The sequence below is a fragment of the Carcharodon carcharias genome, chromosome 9 (genome assembly GCF_017639515.1).
Source record: "Carcharodon carcharias isolate sCarCar2 chromosome 9, sCarCar2.pri, whole genome shotgun sequence".
In the NCBI taxonomy this organism is placed as follows: Eukaryota; Metazoa; Chordata; class Chondrichthyes; order Lamniformes; family Lamnidae; genus Carcharodon; species Carcharodon carcharias.
Window position 1 is genome coordinate 6,220,252 of NC_054475.1, and position 23,562 is coordinate 6,243,813.

Sequence of the window (23,562 nt, forward strand, 5' to 3'; positions counted from 1 at the left end):
GCTGGAGGACCTGGTAAAGGAGCAGAGGATGTCCTGAACCCACAGAGGGTGGCGGGGAGGAATCCACCTTGTTTTCCTTTCTCTTCTCCTGTAGCAGCTGCCTTATTCCATGTCCTTCTCCCATTCCTCCTGCAGGCTAAGGAGGACCCCTAAAAAGATGCTAATGATCAAGCACTCCCTTTCTCCTGGTAACTCATGTGAGGTGCCCAGTAAGGCCATGTAGCTCAGCGCTCAAACATTTTAGATGAAGTCTTTAGAGAATTTCTGGAATAAATGTTGATAGAGTGTTGGTGAAGTCTTGATAAAGTGCCTGGAAAGCCTCTCAATATGCTTCAGAGTCCTTTTCAAATATCCTGCTGCAAGTAAACAGTGAAAGGTGATCTACCTTTTAAGTAGCACTCAAAATCCTCTGCAATCACTAATTTACTCACAATTGGCTGGTCTTCGTTCGGAGTGGCCAGGTGCTAACCACTAAAAGGCCATGCGGACCCCTGAATGAACACTAGTGGTCAGTTAAAGTGACAGTCAGCCCCTTAATGATCCTCTGGGTGCTGAGATGACATGATGTGCCAAATGAGGACTAAACCAGTGTTTCAGGTGAAGACTGGCCATCTTGGCCATCTAAGAGGTTCCTCAGTGCTAAAGTATCTGGGAGGAATTACCTCGCTGTCTTTTGAATAAGAGTTTAAAAATAAGGCTCTTTCTGGTTGTTCAATTGGACATAAGGTATTCTATGGGCAGGATTTTCGGGTCGTCGGGTGGGCCTGGGAGTGGCTGGTAAATGGTCTGCCGCCTGCAATAGGCCCCCAATTGCAATTTCACACTGGCTAGCCAACTAATGGAACCTGCACTGAAAGCTCCCTGAAGGCAGGGAGCTGAACAATTTTAAATTCAAAAATAAATATTTTTAAAACCTGAAAAAAATGCCCTGACATAGGACTCACTCACAATTAGATGAACAGAATAAAAATTCTGGCTAAACGTTTATACTTTTTTTTTATTTAACTGTGGAAACTTCATCCCGCCCGTGGATGAGGTTTGCTAAAAAACCAAAAGGTCGCCTGGTTGATTCACCCGCTTGCCAACTGTAAGGTTTTGACGGGCAACGAAAAATATGTTTAAATTAATTCATTAAGAGCCCCAATAGGCTTCTTAATTGTTGGTGGGCGTGCTGCTGATTCTTGCGTGTGTGGCTGCCAACCGAAATATCGCGTGAGTGCACGATGATGCCCTCGCAGAGTATTTTACACCCGATTGGGTCAGGCACACACCTGTCGCGGGACGTAGAATCCTGCCCTGTAGTACCGTTTGAAGAAAAGAAGGTGGTTCTCGTGTCTTGGCTAGATATGCAACAACACTACCAAGGTAGATTACCTGGTCATTTATCTCAATAGCTAACTGTTAGAACTTGTTGAACAATTTGGCTGCTGTGTTTTTCTATGTATCTACAGAGGCTACCCTTCAAAAGACATTAATTGGTTGTGAAGAACTTTGGGACATTCTGACGATATAAAAGACACTATGTCAATGAAAGATTCTTTTGATTTCTTCGAAGTCCAAAATAAGTTGAGCAAAATAGAGACAGGGCAAGGTTAAGAACAGCCAGACTCGCATGTTTTCTCTACTGTGCTGAGAAATTAATTGTAAACATTAATAACTATAAGGCACTAAAGTAAGGCAAGGGAAGCAGAGTTTGCTTTTTAAACATTAGATTTCTGGTCTGCAATTTACACTTAGGCGACATGCAGACAATCCACTTAAAAGCTGGACTGTCCTATCTTAAATCAGAGAAGTGGGAACCCTCAACTTAACATTAAATAACAATAGTTGATAGTTGAATTAAAATGCAGTGAACATTAAAAGTAATGAGACATTGTGGGACTTATTGGTTGAGGTTCCTTTTCCTTTTTCTACCTCCTCACCTCTGGGAGGGGGGGAAAAAACTTCCTCCCATTTTGGTGGTTCTGCAGGTCAGCTTGCTTACTTCAGTTTTTGTTGCTCTCCTGGGTTCTTGACTGAAAATGATTCTGGATCTCACATTTTAACAGTGCTCTAGTCCACCAATGCATTGGGCCGTGGCGATTATATCTGATTAAATAAACTGTGTGCTTAGCAAATTATCTTCTTTGAACTGAAAGTAGTTGCATTGATTCATAATCTGTTGTTTCACCTTGTTAATTATTTCTTCTAGAAATGTCAGCTCTTGTTGCTCTTCGAAAACGAGCACAGGGTGAAAAACCACTAGCTGGAGCCAAAATCGTGGGCTGTACCCACATCACAGCCCAAACTGCGGTAAGCAACTGGTACAGTAAGTTTGGGTAGCTGTCAGTGAATTAAAATGGTCAGATTGCAAAAAGACATCTTAAACTTGTTTCTAGGCTTCTCAGGTTGCCTGGTACAGAAAGTCATTGCTTAGTGGTGAGGTGAGAGCGATTGCCCTTGACAGCGAGGCAGCATTTGACCGAGTGTAGCAAGGAGCCCTAGCAAAACTAGCCCTAGTCAGTGGGAATCGGGAGAGAAAACTCTCCGCTGGTTGGAGTCAGACCTAGCACAAAGGAAGATGGTTGTGGTTGCTGGAGGTCAATCATCTCAGTTTCACGGCATCACTGCCCTTGGCCCAACCATCTTCAGCTGCTTCATCAATGACCTTCCTTCATAAGGTCAGAAGTGTGCAATCATCAGCGAACACCCCCAGTGTTCAGCACCATTTGTCATGACTCGGATACTGAAGCAGTCCACGCCCAAATGCAGCAAGACCTGGAAAATATCCAGGGTTGGGCTGACAAGTGGCAAGTAACATTTGCACCACACAAGTGCCGGGCAATGACTGTCTCCAACAAGAGAGAATCTAAACATCACCCCTTGACATTCAATGGCATTACCATCACTCAATCCCCCAGTATCAACACCCTGGGGGTTACCATTGACCAGAAACTGAACTAGACTAGCCATATAAATATTGTGGCTACAACAGCAGGTCAGAGGCTAGGATTCTTGTGATGAGTAACTCACCTCCTTACTCCCCAAACCCTGTTTGTCATCTGCAAGGCACAATTCAGGTGTGTGATGGAATCCTCTCCAGTTGCCTCGATGAGTGCAGCTCCCATAACACTCGAGAAGTTTGACACCATCCAGGACAAAGCAGCCCACTTGATTGGCACCCCTTCCACAAACATTCACTTGCTTCACCATCGACTCATAGTGGCAGCAAGTGTGTACCATCTACAAGATGCATTGCAGAAACTCACCAAGGCTCCTTCGACAGCACTTTCCAAGCCCACGACTACTACCATCTAGACAAGGGCAGCAGGTATGTGGGAATACCACCGTCTGGAAGTTTCCCTCCAAGATACTCACCACCCTGACTTGGAAGTATATCGGCATTCCTTCATTGTCACAGGGTCAAAATCCTGGAACTCTCTAACAGCACTGTGGGTGTATCTACGCCACATGGACTGCAACGGTTCAAAAATGCAGCTCACCACTACCTTCTCAAGGTAATTAGGGATGGGCAATAAATTCTGGCCTAGCCAGCGATGCTCACATCCCATAAATGAATATATAAAACAAAATAAATTTAATTCATAAAACTTGGGGATCATCATTGACAGAAAATGAAATGGGCTAGCTGCATACATGCTATCGCTAATAGAACAGATCAGAGCTGTGAATTCTGTGGTGATTGAATCAGTACTTGGCTCTCCGAAGCCCCTCTACCACCTCCTTGGCACAACTCATGGGGCTGAATTTTCTCCCCATTGGGGAGGGGGAATTGAATGGCGGGCGCACACAGGTGCGCTTCCAATCAGCATCCCCAATCAGCAGTGCGGCGCCATTTTACGTGGGCATACCAATGAAGGCCCGCCCAGCATGACGTCCTCACACAAGCGCTATGCGCTCTCTGTCCGGGCCGAGGACGGGGGTTGGGGGGGGGAATCCTAAAACTGAGAGCACGCTCTTTTGCACATGCGCTCAAAAGAGCGCATTCACCTCCCTGAGGCTAAGTGCTGCCTCAGGGAGATCAGTTGTAAATGTCAAAAACCTAAAAATAGAAAAATAAAATTTCCCTAACACCTCCCCCCGTGTGACAATGTCACATGAGTTGGGACATGTGCATAATTTTCACAAAAACTTTATTAAAATTTTTAAAACCCTACATGAAACCACATCCCGCCAGTGGATGAGGTTTCATGTTTTTTCTAATTCCCGCCAGGGCTCCTGGCCTGCCCGCCAGCCTTAAGGTTGGATGGGCAGGTCCTTTAATTACATAATTGACTCTTGTCAATGGCCTCAATAGGCCATTGACAGGTCGGCAGGTGCGCAGCTGATTTCGCTGCGCTCCCGCCTTTCTGAAAATTTACATGGGGCGCGGTGATGTCGGGAGTTCCCCCCTCGGCGAGCTGGCCATTTAAAATCCTGCCCATGAGTTACCTGGATGGGTGCAGCTTGGACAGCACTCAAGAAGCTCAACACTATCGAGGACAAAGCTTCCTCAGCATTTCAGCCACTGGTTTAAACATCCGCTCTGTTCATTAACTGCACCCCATGACTGGAATTTGTACTAGCTAAAGGCCCTAAAAGACATTGTGGAAGCACTTTCACCACATGGACTGTGTTGGTTAAAGAGGGCATTTAGAGGGCACCTGGGGTAGGCAATAAATACTGCCTTTGCCATCGACATGCACATGCCAATTGAATTTTGAAAAACCAGGAGAATTTAATGACCAGAATTCTATTCCTGACCAGTAGCCAGTTAACCTGTGCTGAAGAATGCATGGTTGAACACTGGCTGAAGACATGATCAGACAGTCAAATAGACTGCCAACAGTCAGCTCCTGGGTTCACATGTATGAATAACACTTGAGCAAGGCACCAGTAGAGTTGTACCACGGGAGGGCTTGATGACTTTAATTTGCATGGTAGAGTAAATTGAAAAATAAAAAAAACTTATTCCAGGATTTTTATCTCTATATCATTGTGTGAGTCTAGTAGAGGACATTTGGTGGTGGTGCCTTCTAGCTTGCTGTTTGTAAAAAAAAAAATTCATGAGACTCTCTTGCCTGAAGTGCATTTCTGGCTGATGTCAGCAAATGATGAACTACAGTGGGAAGCCTTGCTGTCCTTTTCCTCTTTCTTAACTTAGAAGCCGCAAAGCCACTGCAATGCCTTCACCACTTCCCTGACTGAATTCATTAACTGACCGGTAGATAGAATTGACCTGGAACTTTTCTCATTTAGGGATACAGATAGTGAGCAGGATATTTAATTTCAACTATGATCACAGAGTGAGAGCGCATGAGTCTTTAATAAATTACCTTCAAAACAAGATGAGAACAGTTGAGTAGAACTCTACTCAAAAGCAACTAATGCAAAGTTGATTAATTTTTCGTTCGAAGGAGACCAATTGCCAAGTTAAGACTCTATTTGCAGGTTATAAGACAGTAGAAAAGTGGGTGATCAGAATATAAGTCCCTTTGCTATTGATACTGTAGAAATGGGGTGTGTTGAAAAGATATTTCCTGAAGCATGAACCATATAGGTTGTGATATTATTTGGTGTTGCAAAGTTTTGACGGGTTATTTTCAGTCAGGAAGAAATTTCACAGTTTAGCGGTTAATCACTTCCATCAGGAGATGAATTCTTGGTAAGATATCTACGTACAAGATGTGAAAGGAACAGGTACAATAGGCTGAGTGGGCAAAAATACCATAAAAGGGGCTCAAAATGTCTCATTCAGTTGTGTTAGTGCATCTTAAAACATAATTGACTGGATCCTATAGCTGTATGGAAAAGTTAATATCTTTGGTTGTGAGGCACCATGTGGCACCTGTGTGAGAGTTGCAGTTTTTTAAGGGCTGCCTAATAAATATCTTTACTCCAGTACACTGCCCAGAACGGCTCAGCCTAACTCTCCATTTACTTTGAAATGTAAGGAGTGATGTTGATGCGTTTATGCTGAGTTTAGTGGGAAACCCTGGCTCTGAGTGGATCTCCTGTCTGGCCAACATTAATTTGTAATTAAACTGACTGGATTTTGTAAGTCACCCTATTATAAAACCAGAATAAAAACAGTTTGTGTGGCATTATAAATGCGTTAAATTCTTCCTCCTTGTGTGCTTGCTGCAGGTCCTCATAGAGACTCTGGGTGCTCTTGGAGCGCAGTGTCGCTGGGCAGCCTGTAATATTTACTCCACACAGAATGAAGTTGCAGCTGCTCTTGCTGAGGCTGGTATGTTCATATTTTATTTACATAGTAAGTTCACACATCCATGTTTCTGTTCCTTTGATGTCAGCCTGCCATTTGTCTCATTAGACTGCAGGCGAAAGGCAACTTGTCAGTTTTCTGCTCTCCCTTTTCTCTGAAGGCATTACTGAGATGGCTGGGTGCTGATTGCCCATTATTCATGTGACTCTTCATAATGTATTGTGCTGGACTATTCAGGGGGAAGTTCTCACCACATCTGAATCCTGTCTTCCAACAGTATTCCCACATACACGTACAATAGGGATTATTAGATTGGGATAATTTTCTACCTAATCAGGAGGTCTGAGACTATTTCCAACACCTGGACTGTCACATCAGTGAACATGGAACATACCGGGGTTTGAAACTGCTATCTTGGTTTGTGTGGTTTAGCTACTAAAAGGATAATCCTGCTGAACCACCAATGGAGCGATTCTTTTTTTTAATGTATCCAACACATCTGTAAACCCAGTATCAGTAACTTTCCAGTTTTGAGAGTAAGCAATCTTCAGAGTTTCTGCTTGCCCAATATGAAGGGCATGTTAATTGTGTTTTGATTGAGTGTTTAATTATATTCAGGTGGTGGGCAATAACTGGGGTTCACTTGTGCTCCTATATATAGGAGCAGACCGATAAAAGTGGTTGTTGGTTGAGGAGGTGAATGTTTGTAATGTGTATCTCTATAAATATAAACTTATAAGTGTGTAAAAGATTAGGTTCCGGTTCTATCCTTGGTAACCTATCTGAAATAGAACAAGGCATGGTCCGGTTTCTCTAAATCTGGGGAGTTTAACTGAAAGCTGGCAAGATATCAAAAGCTAGGCTCCCCCAATTACACCCAAATATCCTGGAGCTCTGTTCCATGAGTGCTCTGTATGAAGGTAGGTCCTTGATTCATTGTCTGCTGATGCTTCATCCTTAGCTGTTTTCCTCAGTGTTGGTTTGCCATTGCCTTCCACTGTCAGGAGCAGCGTAAGGAGGCAGATCCAAGTCTACCTCACCCGGGACTGGAATCAATCCCACACAGTTGGTGTTATTCTGAACCACAAGTTAGCCATCTAACCAACTGAACTAACCAACCCTGCACTGGTGGAATTATCACATCTAAGATCATGCAGATTTGTCGATTAAGCAGCAAGTAGTTATTAGACTTCAAAGCAGAACATTCACAATGGACTGTAGAAACGAAGATGTTGGTAGGCAGTTGCACAGAGGCAGAGTTAAGTATGTAAAGCTTTTATCATTGTGGATTTGGTGACAGCTGACTGCTCACCGGGTTCCTCTTGCTTAGCAAATTGAGCAGTAAAAGTGAAAGGTGAGGTTTAGGATTGTAGTATTTCAAGTTGCTGTGAGAGAGTTTGCAGTTGCACAAAACATATGTTTAAAGTTGCTGCAATATTTGCTTTTCCATGCTTTTTAATTTAATTTTTGCTCTGGGGCACTTGTGCAAAGATTGTAGAAAGCCTATGTATTGTCCTGCCCTGTCTGTCCCACTGATGTTCTTGAACTAGGTAATGACCTATTGCTCATAAATAAAAGATTTGTGTATATATGAAAAAAATCTTTATTTGCGTTTGTGTAGGATAGAATACCTCCAACCCCCTAGTCATTGTTTTAATGGTAATAGATATTGACCCAAGTAACTAAAGGGACTGCATGAACCAGCTTTGAGTAATGTAGAAAGTAACAACATCTTAATTTAATCCCTGAAATATCTTTTCTCCTCCTTATCCTCCCTCCATTCTCCCACTCCCATCAATATCCACTTCAAAGTACGTCACTATAAGCCTACGTTTTAGGGCAGTGAAACAATCTGCTGCCTGTGCTAATTTTACCAATACTCTGTCAAAATAAAAGCTTTTATTCTTCTGTAAACTTGAGGTTATCCAAAATTCTGCTGCAAGTGTCCCAACTTGCACCAAGTCCCTTCACCTATCGCCCGTGTGCTCGCTGACTTCAATTGACACCTGCTCCTGCAATGCCTCGATTTTAAAATTTCCATTCTTGTTTTAAATTCCTCCATGGCCTCACCCCTCCCTATCTCTAATCTCCCCTAGCTATACAACCCCCTAAGATGTCAGCACTCCTCCTAATCTGGCCTCTTGACCATCCGCGATTTTAATTACTTCGCTGTTGGTGGCTGGGCCTTGAGCTATCTGGCCCTAAACTTTGAAATTATCTCCCTAAACCTCTGCACCTCTTTTTCCTCCTCTAAGATGATCCTTAAAGCATACCTCTTTGACAAAGTCATCTGCCCTTTTGCCTCCTTGTGTGGCTTGGTGACAAATTTTGTTTGATAACACCTCTATGAAATGCCAAGGGGCATTTTACTATATTAAAAGTGCTTTGTAAATCTATATTGTTACTGCTGCGTAGGAACTGAATTAACATGTAGAATTGAACTGAAAAATATGCACTGAGCTAATGACTGTGCCTACTCATTTTAGCTCCCCACTGCTTTTAGATTCTTTAACTTGTCCATGTCCATTCTCTTTGCTTTCTCCTTCTTCCACCCTACCAACACTCTACCCCCAATTCCCACCAAAGTGGGGATGCAGGGAAATGCTTCAGAGTATGGGTGAGGAGAAGAAAAAATAAATTGGTCATTTGGTAGTACAGAACTTGAGTATTGCTGAAAAAAAAGAGACATTTTTTGTCAAAGCTTTTATCTTGCATTCATCAGGACAATTTGTAAGAAAATACCAATGTCAGGGGAAACAACAAATTTTATACTGTATGAGGAGAGAGTGCTGATTGGTTGGCAAGTAGACCTGGTAGAGGTGTTGCCATGGATAATGCACCAGTTGATGGTGACTGACAGTTAACTGCCAAGCATTGTTTGAATTTCAAACCAGACAGCTTGACTCTGGTCAAGACATTGCCCTGGGGAATGAAGCAGTGAATGGCTGTCACTTATTTTGTTTAGCTGAAACAGGCGTAACGTGTGTCCATGTTCTTTCTGTTTGCAAAGAATGACCCTGTATATTAATATATGTAGCTTTGCCACACTGCGAGTCCAGCTGACTATCTTAAACTGATTATCAGTGTAATTCTTAGCACACTGAAGATTATTTAGCAAATGTTGTTCAATCATTGAATCACATCTAATATTGGACAATGTGTTTTGAGTTTTGCAAGCACGGGCTGGTTGGATACAGTCTGCACCTTGCCCATTGCTAACAGCGGAAGGGACATGCTATTTGATACAATCCGCCAGTCTTTGGGACGTACAGCCTACATACCTGGCATCACACTGGCACTGAAATTCATACACCACATTACTCATTTGTGTGATAAGCAGAACATCTTTTTGGCTTGACAGCACCCTGTCAGTGGGGAGTACAACTTGTGTTACTACTGCATAGAAACAGCGTGAAACAGTTAGCTTCACCTATTCCTCAAATTTTTGAGATACCTTGCTGTTCCAAGATAATCTTAGGTAGAGTGAGCACTTTTCAGGGCCGAAAGTGACAGCGTGTGCATGATATACAGTGCAAAATGATCTGATCAGGGTAGCCATTATCCCACAGGATATCTTTGATGCACCCTATTTCAGCTTACATGGTGAGCAAATGGCCTGGGCCCTATTTATAAGGTTGTTGAAAAGGCCAATCTTATAGCTTGTAGAACTAAGAATCCCAACGGCGTGTATTGACCAGTGAAGGTAGGCTTGCGGCAGACCGTGGTAGCGAACCCGCTGGCAGATTTCTCAACTAGTACATCAAGGAAAGGGAGTTCATCTGACTGTTCCACTTCAAAGGTGAATTTGAGCTCAGGATGGAGCCCATTAAGACATGCAAGAAGCCAGTGTGTGCGTTGGGATTCTTACAGTTCCACATGCTATAAGATTGGCCTTATCACCACGCGAGCTTGATGTTGAAATAGGTTGAAATCCAGGTAAGGACTGCAGATTTCCTTCCCTAAAGATGGGTTTTTACAACAATCGACAATGGTTTCATGGTCATCATTAGACTTTTAATTCCAGATTTTTATTGAACTCAAATTCCACCATCTGCTGTGGCGGGATTTGAACCTGGGTCCCCAGAGCATTACCCTGGGTCTCTGGATTACTAATCTCCCTCTGTATTCTGCTGTCCTTACCTGGCTTGGCCTACATGTGACTCCAGGCCACAGTAATGTGGTTGACTCTTAAAATGCTCTCACAGCAAGAGCAATTAGGGATGGGCAATAAACGCCCACATCCCATGAACGAATAAGAAAAGGAAATTCGCTGGTTCGTTCCCATGTCTTGACTAATTAGAGTCCTGGTTTAAATTTCAAACAATGCTTGGCAGTTAACTGTCTGCCACCAGCAATGGAGTAATTCTCCATGGCAATGCCTCTAACAATCAGAGTCCGCATGCCAACCAATCAGCACCCTCTTCACATATAGATACAGTATGAATTTGTTGTTTCCCCTGACATTTGCATTTTGTTGCGAATTGCCCTGATGAGTGCTTCAACAAAAAAAGTCTTTTTTTCAGCCATATTCAAAAAATAAGTTAATGTGACTTGAGGTTATAGAATCTTGTAGTAACACCCCCATGAGCTGTATGAACCTTGGCCCACAATTGCTATCAATTGTAATGAAAATATATTCTCTAACTACAGTTGGTATGTGGCTTACACCAACACGCTTCAGCAAGGGTGCCCAAACACCTGAGGTAAAAGCCAATTGATATCTCCAGCACTGATATACGAAGGTCAGAAACACAGTTGCAACCCAAGGCTTGGATTCAGCGGTGGGATTCTAGCCACACTAATGGCGGATTTATGTGTACACTTTAGCTGCCATGCTTAAGGTGCTGTGCAAACACCATGTCAGATCACTGAGCTGTTGCAGTTGGACCATGAAAATGAAATCTGCAGCAACCGAGGCTCCTTGATGCAAACTGCAGGTCCCTTAATGCAATGCAAATAGTTCTCATGTCTGTAGTGAACTCAGAGCATTTGGTTCAGCTTACTGCTTCTGGCATAAAAGCATCTTAAAATATTGAGACAACCCAGTTCACCCTTACCAGACCCCGCCAAAAAATAGTTGAATATTCTTCATAAGGCTAACTAGAAAGTAATCAAGAAATGGCACACAAGAATAGTAGGAAAATATCTTTTTTAAAAAAAAAATGAACCTTTGAGAAAGTGTAATCTGAGTTTTTTTTTAGGAAAACTGATACTGATTTGGTAGTCAGCTGTGGTTGCTGAAAAACAAAGCTGCTTTTGCCTTTTCCATTTGGGATTTTTGCTCTGTTTGCTAAGACTATTGAGCGGGAGGACTTCCTTAAAAAAAAGAGACCCTGATCTTTCCAGTAGCCAGCCTTGGTGAGACAGGCAGACTTACCTTGGGTTTATCACAATACGTACAGATATCAGAGGTTGCCGCACCCTCTTAAGGTCAATGTGAAAGTAGCTTTGTGCAATCTGAATTCGCACAGTCCTCCTTCACACCTGCTTTAATGACCTGACCACGTACCATTCTTGTCCAGTTCCTTCAGGGATAAAGTGTAACTTCAATGCATCTACCAGCCTCAGTCAGAAACTTGTACTGTTTCAAGTATTCACAGTCAAATCACTGAGAAATAGTTTGAATTCAACTATCATATGCTTTTGGTGAGAGCTGGCAGCTAATTCATGTTTAAGACTATGGATGAATACGCATATAACCTTTATACTTTTGTGTCATGTGTAATAGTAGTTAACAAATATTTTTATATACAGTACAGTAAGTCCTCACTTAAAGTTGTAGTTGTGTTCCTGAAAATCGCGACTTGAAGTGAAATAAATTTATGTGAATAGAGATCAATGTTAAAGCCAGAGTTGGGTTCTTTGGTTTTTCCGGGCAAGAAATTTCCGATGTACAAGTTGAAATACTATACAGTACAGGTACAGCACTGTGCACTCCTAGCTGGGATAACTTGCAAAATAAAATCATCATTGAATATGAAATACCGTACACATTGAAATTAGATAACACTAAATCACCCAAACAAGCCCCGAGTAACATAGTTCCTGCGTCTCACCCACAGCATTCCTGAAACTCAGCTCAACTTTTTGATTGCTTTCCTTTTCATCTCTCTCTCTCTCCACCGCCCCTTTCCCGCTCTGTTTCTGTCTCTCTCTGTCCTTTCCCACTATCTCCCTTGTCTCCTTACACTGTGTGTGTGTGTGTGTCTCTCTCTCTCTCTCTCTCTCCTATCCCACTCTGTCCATCTGCCTGTCTCTCTCCTTTCCCACTTCTGTCTGTCTGTCGATCTCTCTCTCTCTCTCTCCTTTTCCACTCTGCTCTCTGTAAGTCTCTTTCTGTCTCTGTCTGTCTTGTCTAAACCCCCCACCCACCCTGAATTACTCACAGTTCATCACCTGACCTGCGGCCAGCAGCTTCCAGTCCCTGCCCTGACCTTGGACCTCGCTCTCTCCTCGCAACCTGGGCCTCTGGTGGCTGTGGTGGCAGCTCTGGCATCAGAATGTGGCGGCGGCTGGCCTTGGGTTCCCAGCGCAGGGTGGGTGGGGCCAGAGTTCAGATGACATATAATCAAAAATGGTGAGATAAATCAAAAAAGTGGTCCTGAAGAGCTAACAGCGTTAAAGCAAAATGACTTAAGGCAACTTCTAGTGAGGACTTGCTGAATCAATGTATCCAGACTAATAACTTTAGTGACCGACTATTTCATAATGGTTATTCTGTGAATTTAGATTCTAACGGAGCTCAGCGCAGGACAACTTAGACAGATGCCTCTTGTGCCCACCCTGGGTACGTTTAATGGACCTTGTTTGCGGTGTTCATTTAGAAGTTGCATTCTTTCAGCAGCGAGGGATGCATCCTGTATTGGGGAAGAAAAAGTCACTGTCTTTCCCAGCAGCAAAATGCAGCTTTAGGCAGCAGTGCTGATCAAGTTCCTGAAGGCGCCTGACACCCAGAGGCTACTGCTGTTCTTACCGAGGGAGAAAAAAATAGTGGAGAATAAAAAGTTGCTCGATTTCAGTTCAGTACTGGAGTAGGGAATGGTGAAATTCTGAGGATGATCTTGAGAGAAAAAGCTACATGTAAAAAAAATTATAGGTTTAACCAAAGAAAAAAGAGATGGGCAGGATTTTATGTATGCAGGTAAATCAAGGTTATGATCAAGCCTTTTGATCAACTGCATAGCTTGTATCGGCATACTTGCTTTAATGTTGAATTAATGCCACCATTTTAAATGGACACTTGCTTTCAGTAGGTGATTTATTGCATATGAATCAGCTAGTTCTATTGGGCTGTAATTCCTTTAACAAAACATCACAGATTCCAGAGTGTTTAGCTCCAGATTGTTTCTCTTTTCTGTTAACGGCACTTGAAACTACTGGAATATATGGCTTTCAAACATGCTGTCTGAGAATGTGCTTTTACTAATGGGTCTTTAATTAAGGAGATATAAACAGCAATTTTCTGTTTTTCATTACAAGATAATCTCCCTCCCCCCCCATCAAGGACTCTTCACACTGCTGGGCATTTGTTACTAGGGATGAACTATAGCTTCAATCGCATGTTCTTTTAAATTAAACTTTTTAAAAGAGTGTGATTTATTTTTTTTGTTACTAGTTTTAAGATTATTGCAAGCAAGTCTTCATTTACTTTACTACATATGCAGATGCAGTATTTGTGTAGCTTTGTTTAGGTCTGATGTCTATAATACACTAAATGAGCCAAGCTAACACATGTCTGTGGGTTTGAGCTAGAGTGAGTACCTAATTTGGGTTGATGGTCCAGTGCAATATTGTGGCAGTGCTGTGTTGTTGGTGATGCTGTTCTTCAGAGGAGATATTAACGCAAGGTCCTGTCTGTTCAAGGTGAATGTTAGAGATCTAAGAGGAAGGCAAGAAGGGTTAGCATTCTGGAAGGACAAGATCCAATGAACTGGGGACGCTGATCCTGTTTATAGATTAATCTAAACAATTCCTAAAGTACAGAAGATTTCTAATTAGCAAATATTGCCATCAGCAAAATATTTGTGTTCTAAAAAAAATGAACAATTGTACTATTTATTATGTCAGTTTGGTGAAAATTCTCTTGCTAAGACCATATAAATATAGTTAATGTGCGTGCTTTGTGTTTCTAAAATGTCATCTAGCTAATGTTGAGTAGAAACAATGAGCTTAATTATGTTGGTTTTTGTAAGCTTAGTGAAATGCTCTGACCCGTGAAATGTCATCAGCTGATCCCTTCGGATTCTCCTACTGAATATTGGAGAGCCTAGTTCATTGATTTATCCTTCCTGCTGTGAAGTTTTATTTCAGTTTATGTTTTGCAGATGATAATCTGATAATTATGGAAAATCTGCTTGAAGTCATTGGTGCTCATTTAGTTGAACTCTCTGTCCACTTTTGAATCCTTTTAAGCTTTTTATAGCTCGGTTTCCAACATTTGAGCATTTCCCTATAATTATTGGTTTTTTTCACCTGCACACCCCTTAGGATTTGCGGTGTTTGCTTGGAAAGGGGAGTCTGAAGATGATTTCTGGTGGTGCATCGATTGTTGTGTGAACATGAACGGCTGGCAAGCAAATATGGTAAATGAACTACTTTTCTAGCCAAATTGAGGACTGAAAGCTCTGTTTATTAGGTATTCTTCCTCCAAAGCATTCCATGCTCTGACAATTTCTCCTAGCCTCTCTTCTCCACATCTCTCATTAACAAGTCTAAGTTGATATTTGTTTATATTAACTCCCCAGTCAGAGGAAATAGTATTTCCCTATTCACTCTGTCACACTTTATAATTTTAAGTACCTCAATTAAATCTCCTTTTACCCTTCTTGGCTTCAGTGGAAATAGACCCAGTCATTCAAATCATTTTCTGCAACTATAATTTCCAATCCGTGATATGATGGCTTTAAAAACTTTTTATCTAATGAGCTAACCGAAACGACATACACTATTCTCAACTGTGGCCTAGGCAATGTTTTGTACAAATTTATCATTTCTTTGTTTGTTTGTGCCCTCATTCTTGAAACTGAAAAGACTGTTTTTAATGGCTCTCTCCCTGCATGCCTTTCTTTAAGAAAAAAAATGAAGGGTATCAGTGCTGGGAAATGAAGTATTTTTCAACTGTTGTCAGCATTTTTATTAACTCCAGTCTTTGGAAGGGATTGTGGCAATATGAAGTTTTCTGTTTTTAACTACTCTAGTGGGGCCTCAGACCAAGATTGCCAATTTGTACCAAATGGTGTTTGTGCCACATGCCTGTATCTGCAAGGAAATTGGTGCAAATGGTTCTTATGTGTGTGAATTAGGATCTTACACCACAAGTTAGGGCTGGCTTAAGATTCCGGTCCCAGAGCTTAAAGGACAGCGTACTTACCCTATCGTAGTTTTGGTTTAAAGCTTTCCAAATCCAACTGGGGTTTCATGTACTCTCTTGCTAATTGTAAGACTGCAGTAATAAAATGACTTTCAGTTTTTTTTTAATGAGCACCAAATCGTTTTCTTATCTCCATAATATCCTTTGTTCTCTTCCTATCCTCTGACTGCACTTTGTCACTCTAGCTGCCAGGAAATGTGCAGATAGCCAGTTACAACTCTTCAAACCTTTTTCATTCCTTTTTTGACACAATAACATGGCTGGAATGGTGAGGGTAAAACCCAACGTCCGGATTCTTTAGGACCTCAGCGTATTGTGCTTCTGACATGACTAAGCTTTTCTTAGTTGGTTAAAGGAGATTAGATAGCTTGAAAAAATATTACTGAGAGCTTTAGAAAAGATTTCACAATATAGTAGTTCTTGATTTAGGGAAATTAAATTGTGTTGTGAAAAGATATGTAATGATGTTTCGAAACCTGCGATATCCATTTCGTTTAATTGCAAGTTTCTGTACTTTAGTGAACTGTAATTATTGAAATTGACATATTTTACATGTGTTTTCTTTAATGAAATCTAAACCTCATTAAAAAATGGCCACTCCAATGCAAAATGCAGACTTTTAAATGGCTGTTAGTTAATAGTGCCCCCAGGTGGAGGTAATCTGCCAATACATTGCATTCGCTGCATAAGAAAATGTTCACAGTGGTGCATAGTAATTTATTACAGGTTTTATAGCTATCAAGACTTTTAAAGCCTAGAGTGGGGAGTATGATTAAAGGGAAGGCCTATAGAGAAGAGCGACCTTGCAGCAGTTAAGGTGTCCTACAAGAACACAATTTAATCTTATCATAGAATTATATTATAGGCTCCTGGACGCTGTTAATATTCACCGTGGAAATGTAAGAGGCATGGAAAATTTATCTTTCCTTTTCAATTCTGATATCTAACCTTGACTGAGATAATTGTTCCCACTACACTATCTCCAGCAGCATTTGAGCAAAGTCTAGCAATGTCAAACAGGTTCAGTAAACTTTTTTAAATTATGAGCTTGTGTTGACTAATAATTCTAGGTCACAAAGTAAATAATGAAAATTTTCCAAGCTCCTGTCCAGCTGATGTTGGACGTATACCCGTAATGCAAACAGAAACTGGATCCAACTGAAAACTTAACACAGCTCACCTTGCAGTCTCCTTCCCTTCAACTAATCTATACTTAATTTCCTTAACCTTTCCTCTTAGCCTAAAAACTTGGTGGTTGATTTATCGACTTTTGCTGAATATGCAAAAGTTAACGGCGATCTTTATCTGTGTTTTGTTTTCTCCCTCATAGATACTGGATGATGGTGGAGATTTGACACACTGGGTCTATAAGAAATATCCCAATGTTTTTAAGAAAATCCGAGGCATTGTAGAGGAAAGTGTGACTGGTGTTCACAGGTGGGAACATTCAAAGTTTTCAGTTAAAAGAACAATCTTGACAACTAGTAATCGGAGATCTGCAGTAAAAAGGAAAGTGGAGGACATAGAGTGGGAGAAAACATTGGTTCCATCCATAGTTGATGGAAGGATGAAATAGCTAAGATCACTACTGCCCCACAACTCTTTAGTGAATATTTTCTAGAGAATACCAAAAACTGATGAATAGATGACTTAGTAGCTTAGTGCATTAGGATGTGAGCTGATGCTGCAGTTTTCCACATGTGATCTCGGCTTTGCTGCAATATGAAAATGTCGTGGGAAGCTCAGGCGCAAGTCCTTAGAGACTGTATTCGTTGTGTAGAAATTGTCTACACTCGTTTTTGAGCTGCGTCATGCCAAAGACAACATTTAGGATGGCACGTTTGTACTACATTCTTGGATGAGCTATATATATTTCTCACTTATTTATTGGGCTTATGAGTACTATTAGTGTCCTTCCTGTATCAAATACGCATTTTCAGTTGAAGCAAAAAGCAGTTTGAATTTCACATCAAGGCAAGCGTTCAGATCAGTGCGAGTAGCGCCTTACTGATCGACTTGCCATTGGTGGCTACATAAGAAAACGATTGAAGTAAATCATTTAAAATCATTCCCAAATGCCCAAACTGAGCGTCTGGTAGTTTTATTTTTCATCCCTTTGTGCCATTATCTTTCTGCCAAGTACCCTCTAGGCTACAGATTCACCAGTTGCTTCCCAAAGTGAACCTTGTACCCCCTACGATCCATAGTGTGCCCAGGATCTTGTTAAATGATAACATAACTCGGAAATTTTAATGGAGAACTCTTGCTCTTTATACCAACGTCTGAAATTTGATGCTTGCCACCGTGTGAAGCCTTGCATCCAGACAAAAGGTGGTCTGAAAATTTAACCAAGAGGCAGCACACTTTCAACCAACAGCTTCTTTAATTACATGCATGAGCAATATGCAGTTTTCATAGAGCAATCAATTTTCCTTTACTCCTTAATTATGGAAAGCAAGGAAAATGCTTATTTACTTACTCTCTAAAAATAGGCTGGCCTTCAGTAGCCAAATTTTTAAAACTCAAGACTGATTATTGGTGCTGCGAAAACTGAACAACTCTTTCTTTGTCCACGAGAAACAGAGCAAGCAAGCAAGATAACTCCCTCCCCTTAATTCTGTAAGATAAACGGCTTGTCCAAACGAGCAATCATTTGGGCCACTACCCTGAGGTGGGAGCATACTTTGGAGGCTCTCATGCAACTACCTTAGTAGCCAAGTACATGCACCTGCCTCACTCATGAAATGATACCTGGACTTTCAGGTGTTAGAGGAACCATCTTGCCATAGTAGAATATGTTTGAGATTATGCATTACAATCCACTTTTTGAATAACTAATGCTTCACATCAGTATTCTACACATCCTGGTTTATTGTTTTTTAAAACATTAATCTAGCACCACCAAAATACTATATTTTGGAAAAAAAATCAACTTGAGAAGCCCAGGCAAAATCCAATTTTCCACAGTTAGCAAAGAAACAAATTCCATCAACATTTGAACACTATAACATAATCAGTGTTTCGGTACGTGAATGCTGCTCTGGGAATGCACTCTTGTGTGTACACACGGGGCCAGAAAGCAACATTAAGACAGTCAGGATAACTCTGGTATATCAGCCACACATCAACCAGATCCTTAACATATATCAAAAGTTAGAAAAAATGGCTACGCATTAAGATTTTGTCTTTATTTTTAATTTTTTAAATATTTCAGACTCTATCAGTTGTCAAAAGCAGGCAAGCTCTGCGTCCCAGCCATGAATGTGAATGATTCTGTTACCAAACAAAAATTCGATAACCTCTACTGCTGCAGGGAGTCGATCTTGGATGGGTGAGAAATACAGTATTTTGGGGTTTTTTTGGGTTTGGAAAGATTTTGTATGTAATTAACATGTATAACTTGTGTGTGTCATCCTCTCAATTTCAGCATAAACATATTTTCGTGTTTTTAACTGAAACAGAATTTCTTATCTGCTAGAAAAGCCTTGTTGAATGGATGAGACTGGTTTTGCTCTGTTAATATTTGCAATTCAGGATGTGCATAGCAGCACAATCATTGCTCGTTTTGGGGTTTCTGTATTTGTTTAATCAGTGTCCATTGCACCTAAAAAAAAAGTATTTTGCCCTTACTCCTGAATAATTCTCAATGATCGGATCGCTGCACATGTTCCTTTAAATATGCTTTGTTTACCTACTGAAGGGAGGGTTTATAATCTATAGGGTAGTTGCGATCCCATCAGATTGGAAAATAGCAAATGTAACTCCTCTTCAAGAAAGCAGGAATGTAGAAAGCAGGAAACTACAGGCCAGTTAATTAACATTTGTCATACAATCATGCAGAATCAGCATGGTTTTGTGAAAGGGAAATAGTGTTTGACAAAGTTTATTAGAGCTCTTTTGAGGAAGTGACAAGCAATGTGGATAAAGGGGACTGTGTGGATGTGGTGTACTTGGATTTCCAGAAGGTGCCACATTAAAGATTACTACACAAGAGAAGAGCTCATGGTGTAGGGGATGATGTATTAGCATTGGTAGAGCATTAGCTAGCTAACTGGAAATGAGAGTAGGCACGAATAGGTAATTTTCAGATTGGCGAGATTAAGTGAGTGGAATGTTACAGAGATCAATGCTGGGCCTCAACTATTTACAATCTACATCAGTGACTTGAATTAATACTAAATTTGCTGATGACACAAAGATAAGTAGGAGAATAAGTTGTGAAGAGGTCATAAGAGTCTGCAAAGGGATACAGACAGGTTAAGTGAGTGGCCAAAAATTTGGCACATGGAGTGTAATGTGGGCTAATGTGAACTTGCCCACTTTGGCAAGAAGAATAGAAAAGCAGTGTATTATTTAAATGGAGAGCGATTGAAATACAAAGGGATCTGAGTGTCCTGGTACAGGAATCACAAAAAGTTAGTCTGCAGGTACACCAAGTGATTAGGAAGGCAAATGGGATGTTCTCGTTTATTGCAAGAGGAATGGAATGTAAAAGTAGGGAAGTATTACTGTAATTGTACAGTTGTAGTGTTGGTGAGACCACATCTGGAGTACTGTGTACAGTTTTGGTCTCCATATTTGAGGAAGTATATAAATGCATTAGCAGCAGTTCAGAGAATGTTCACTGGACTGATTCCTGGGATGAAGGGGTTATCCTATGAGCAAAGGTTGGGTCTGTATCCATTGGAGTTTAGAAGAATGAGAGGTGATCTTATTGAAACCTATAAGATCCTGAGGGGTCTTGACAGAGTGGATGCTGAAAGGATATTTCCCATTATGGGAGAGATGAGAACTAGGGGACACGGTTTAAACATAAGGAGTAAAATAAAAACAGAAAGTGCTGGAAAAACTCAGCAGAGCTGAAGAAGAGTCAGACGGTCTCGAAACGTTTACTCTGTTTCTCTCTCCACAGATGCTGTCAGACCTTTTGAGTTTTTCCAGCATTTTCAGTTTTTATTTCAGATTTCCAGCATCTGCAGTATTTTGCTTTTATCTTTTATAATAAAAATAAGAGGTCTCCCATTCAAGACGGAGATGAAAATTTTTTTCTGAGGTTATTAGTCTTTGGAATTCTTTTTCCAGATAGCAGTGGAGGCAGGGTCATTGAATATTTTTAAGGCTGAGTTAGATAGATTCTTGACTGACAAGGGAGTCAAAGGGTAGAAGGGGTATACAGGAAAGTAGATCTGCCTCAAGCGGATCAGCCATGATCTTATCGAATGGTAGAGCAGGCTTGAGGGGCCGAATGACCTATGTATGTATGTAACCTTTGGGCATGTGGAATTATTTCAATAAATGCCGAATGCGGTACATAGTAATATTCGATTTGATTAGAAGTCCTTGAAAGAGGGAGCTCAGTTTTGATTTTTGGATATACTTAGCTGCTTGTAAGTAGGTTATTGTGCGCCTCCACACCCCACTTCCCTCCTCATCATCCGATCTCCTGATGTGGGACCCCCGCACTAAATGGAAGCAGTAAAGGAAACTTTATTTGCTAAAACTGGTAGCCAGGATGATCAGGCATCAAAAAAGGAACACAATTGTCATCCAGTACTAACCTAAATAAATCCAGCAAGTTTACTTTAATGTTGCCCTTGGTTGCATGAGATTCACATGTCTGGAGCTGGGGACATTAATACCACAATAAATGAGCCATTAAAACTAATAAAATATTGAAAAATCATCTTGAATCCCCAAACTCTTGTTAATTCAGGGTATGAATTGAAAGTGTGCTGCGACATTGTTTACTTGTTCTCCCCTTGCCCAATTATTTGCTTCTCTTTTCACCTGAAGATTCTCTGATGGTGGACATGTCTTTGCTGGTTTCAGCTGACCTCCCAAGCTGTTATTTTTTGTGTGAACTTAGGTTATGTGGCAGACAGGATGTTGGCATTGTGCTTGATCCCAAATGCAAGTGCCTTATTTCCAGCAGGAATCACTGGATAGGGATCTGGAGCAGGGGCTGCTGCTTTGCTAGTTTTATAACAAAAACAGAATTACCTGGAAAAACTCAGCAGGTCTGGCAGCATCGGCGGAGAAGAAAAGAGCTGACGTTTCGAGTCCTCATGACCCTTCGACAGAACTTGAGTTCGAGTCCAAGAAGGAGTTGATTGTTCTTTCCTAGCTCAGGGACATGGACCATTTCGGCCTCTGTTCTGCTGCACCAGCTAACATCAACCAATCCTGCTGTCAGGGGAGTGAGTTCCCTTTTAGAATCCTAGCTGACGTAAGAGCTCCCAATGTGCCCAGAAGAACTTGTATAAATCAAATTGGATCTCAAGTCATTATTTTGGTTGAAGTTACAAACCTGCTATTCTCACACAGTTCATAAACTATGAATCTCATCATCTTCTCTCCTGTTGCCAGCTTAAAGAGAACAACAGATGTGATGTTCGGTGGAAAGCAAGTGGTGGTGTGTGGATACGGAGAGGTAATGTCCAACCTACCTCCTATTATTTCTGTAAATAAATGGACATTTTAATTTACCTGATGGCTTTTTATATTTAGCTTTATAACCCAGTTTGCAATCCAATTTTTGTATCAAATATTATCAATCAGCACTCATTCCAGTTTACTGCAGATTGCTGGTCTTGATTTTTGTAATTTTTGCATGGTCATTATGCAAATATTGGATCATTGGATATCTAATTTGTAAGCTGTTCTGAGAGCGCATTCCTATTGATTTGGATTCTGTTGCTGGTGCTGTGGCAGCTATTATTCTGAACAAGCTATTATTGCACAAAAGTATTGAGAGTCAGTGCTCCTCACAGAAAGACAGCAGAATGATTCATGTATTACATGCTCCTTCATTCCCATACTTTCTTTGCAAATGCAAAAGTGAAGTAACCAAAGTTACGTTTTTGGTGTTAGGAATGCACTGCTAAGCATTCCCTCAGCCCCACCCCCTTTCTTGTGGAAGCTGTCCCTAATGCATCTCTTGTAGAGAAGTTGGTTGTTGCTTTAACATACTGTAATTACCCTCGAGAATGTGTTTGTAAAAATAATACCAAAAAAAAAAGAAATGCAGCTTGCCCCACGCACGCGTACTTATTTTCTATATCTTGTAGAATGATGAATGCAGTAATGAGAATGTTGTATCAGTCACTCCTACCTAGGAACCCAGGCAAAGCTGCAGGTATGGAAGATGGCTAACACAGAGAACTGTCAGAATAGCAAGAATCTTGCTTTACTGGTTCTGAATTTAGAGAAAAGAAAGCAGCATTAGTAACTGCTGTTAAGAATGCCGGTTCAAGAGAAATGGCTGTTCGTAACTTAAGAACAAATGCTGTCTGTCAGTCAATTGTTACAGAAGATGTGGTGCAAAGCTTTGTCACAAATTCTGAAATGTTAGCCTGCCTTTCTCATTTCGATGTTTTCAAGGGGAAGGTGGATAAACAAATGAGAGTGAAAGGAGTAGAAGGGTTAGATGAAGGGAGGGACCAGTTGCATTGAATGGCCTGTTTCTCTGCTCTTTGTTCTCTTCAATTCTATGTAGATAATGGCTGAAATTTGCTTATTTCCTGTATTTTCAATTTTCATTTCAAATTTCTATCCTTGGTTTTTTAAAAATATTCTCTTGCAGCCACTTAAAATTTCATTTGAACTTGCTTTTGAAATAGTTTGCAGTAAACCATGTATCAGTGAAAGAGTTCCATAGATCATATTTGCTGTTTCTCAAGCTGAAAAACTGTAAAGATAAAAAGAATAATAATACAATTTTTAAAATATGTTTTTATAGGTTGGGAAAGGCTGCTGCGCTGCTCTGAAGGCACTGGGTGCTATTGTGTATGTGACAGAGATCGATCCAATTTGTGCTTTACAGGCTTGGTAAGATGGCTGTTTTCATTGGTTTGTGTAGCTCCATGCTCAAACTTCACCTATTTTTGGCTGAGGGGACCGGGGACTAGCAGACCCCCTTCAGGTGAAACTGAGCAAAATATGCCTATTCGATTTATAAGAGATTTTATTTCCTTGCATCTGATATGTT

The 23,562-nt window shown here is 40.9% G+C and overlaps 1 protein-coding gene across 2 annotated transcripts in view; it reads left to right on the forward strand.

Moving 5' to 3' along the window:
• Positions 1-23,562, forward strand: part of LOC121281810 (S-adenosylhomocysteine hydrolase-like protein 1) — a 105,990-nt gene that overhangs the window by 66,814 nt on the left and 15,614 nt on the right. For both annotated transcript variants that reach the window (XM_041194820.1, XM_041194822.1), the window contains exons 4-10: positions 2,192-2,292; positions 6,127-6,229; positions 14,693-14,787; positions 16,906-17,012; positions 18,790-18,906; positions 21,942-22,005; positions 23,314-23,402. In XM_041194820.1, coding sequence (XP_041050754.1) covers positions 2,192-2,292; positions 6,127-6,229; positions 14,693-14,787; positions 16,906-17,012; positions 18,790-18,906; positions 21,942-22,005; positions 23,314-23,402 — 676 coding nt within the window. The remainder of the gene's footprint in view (positions 1-2,191; positions 2,293-6,126; positions 6,230-14,692; positions 14,788-16,905; positions 17,013-18,789; positions 18,907-21,941; positions 22,006-23,313; positions 23,403-23,562) is intronic.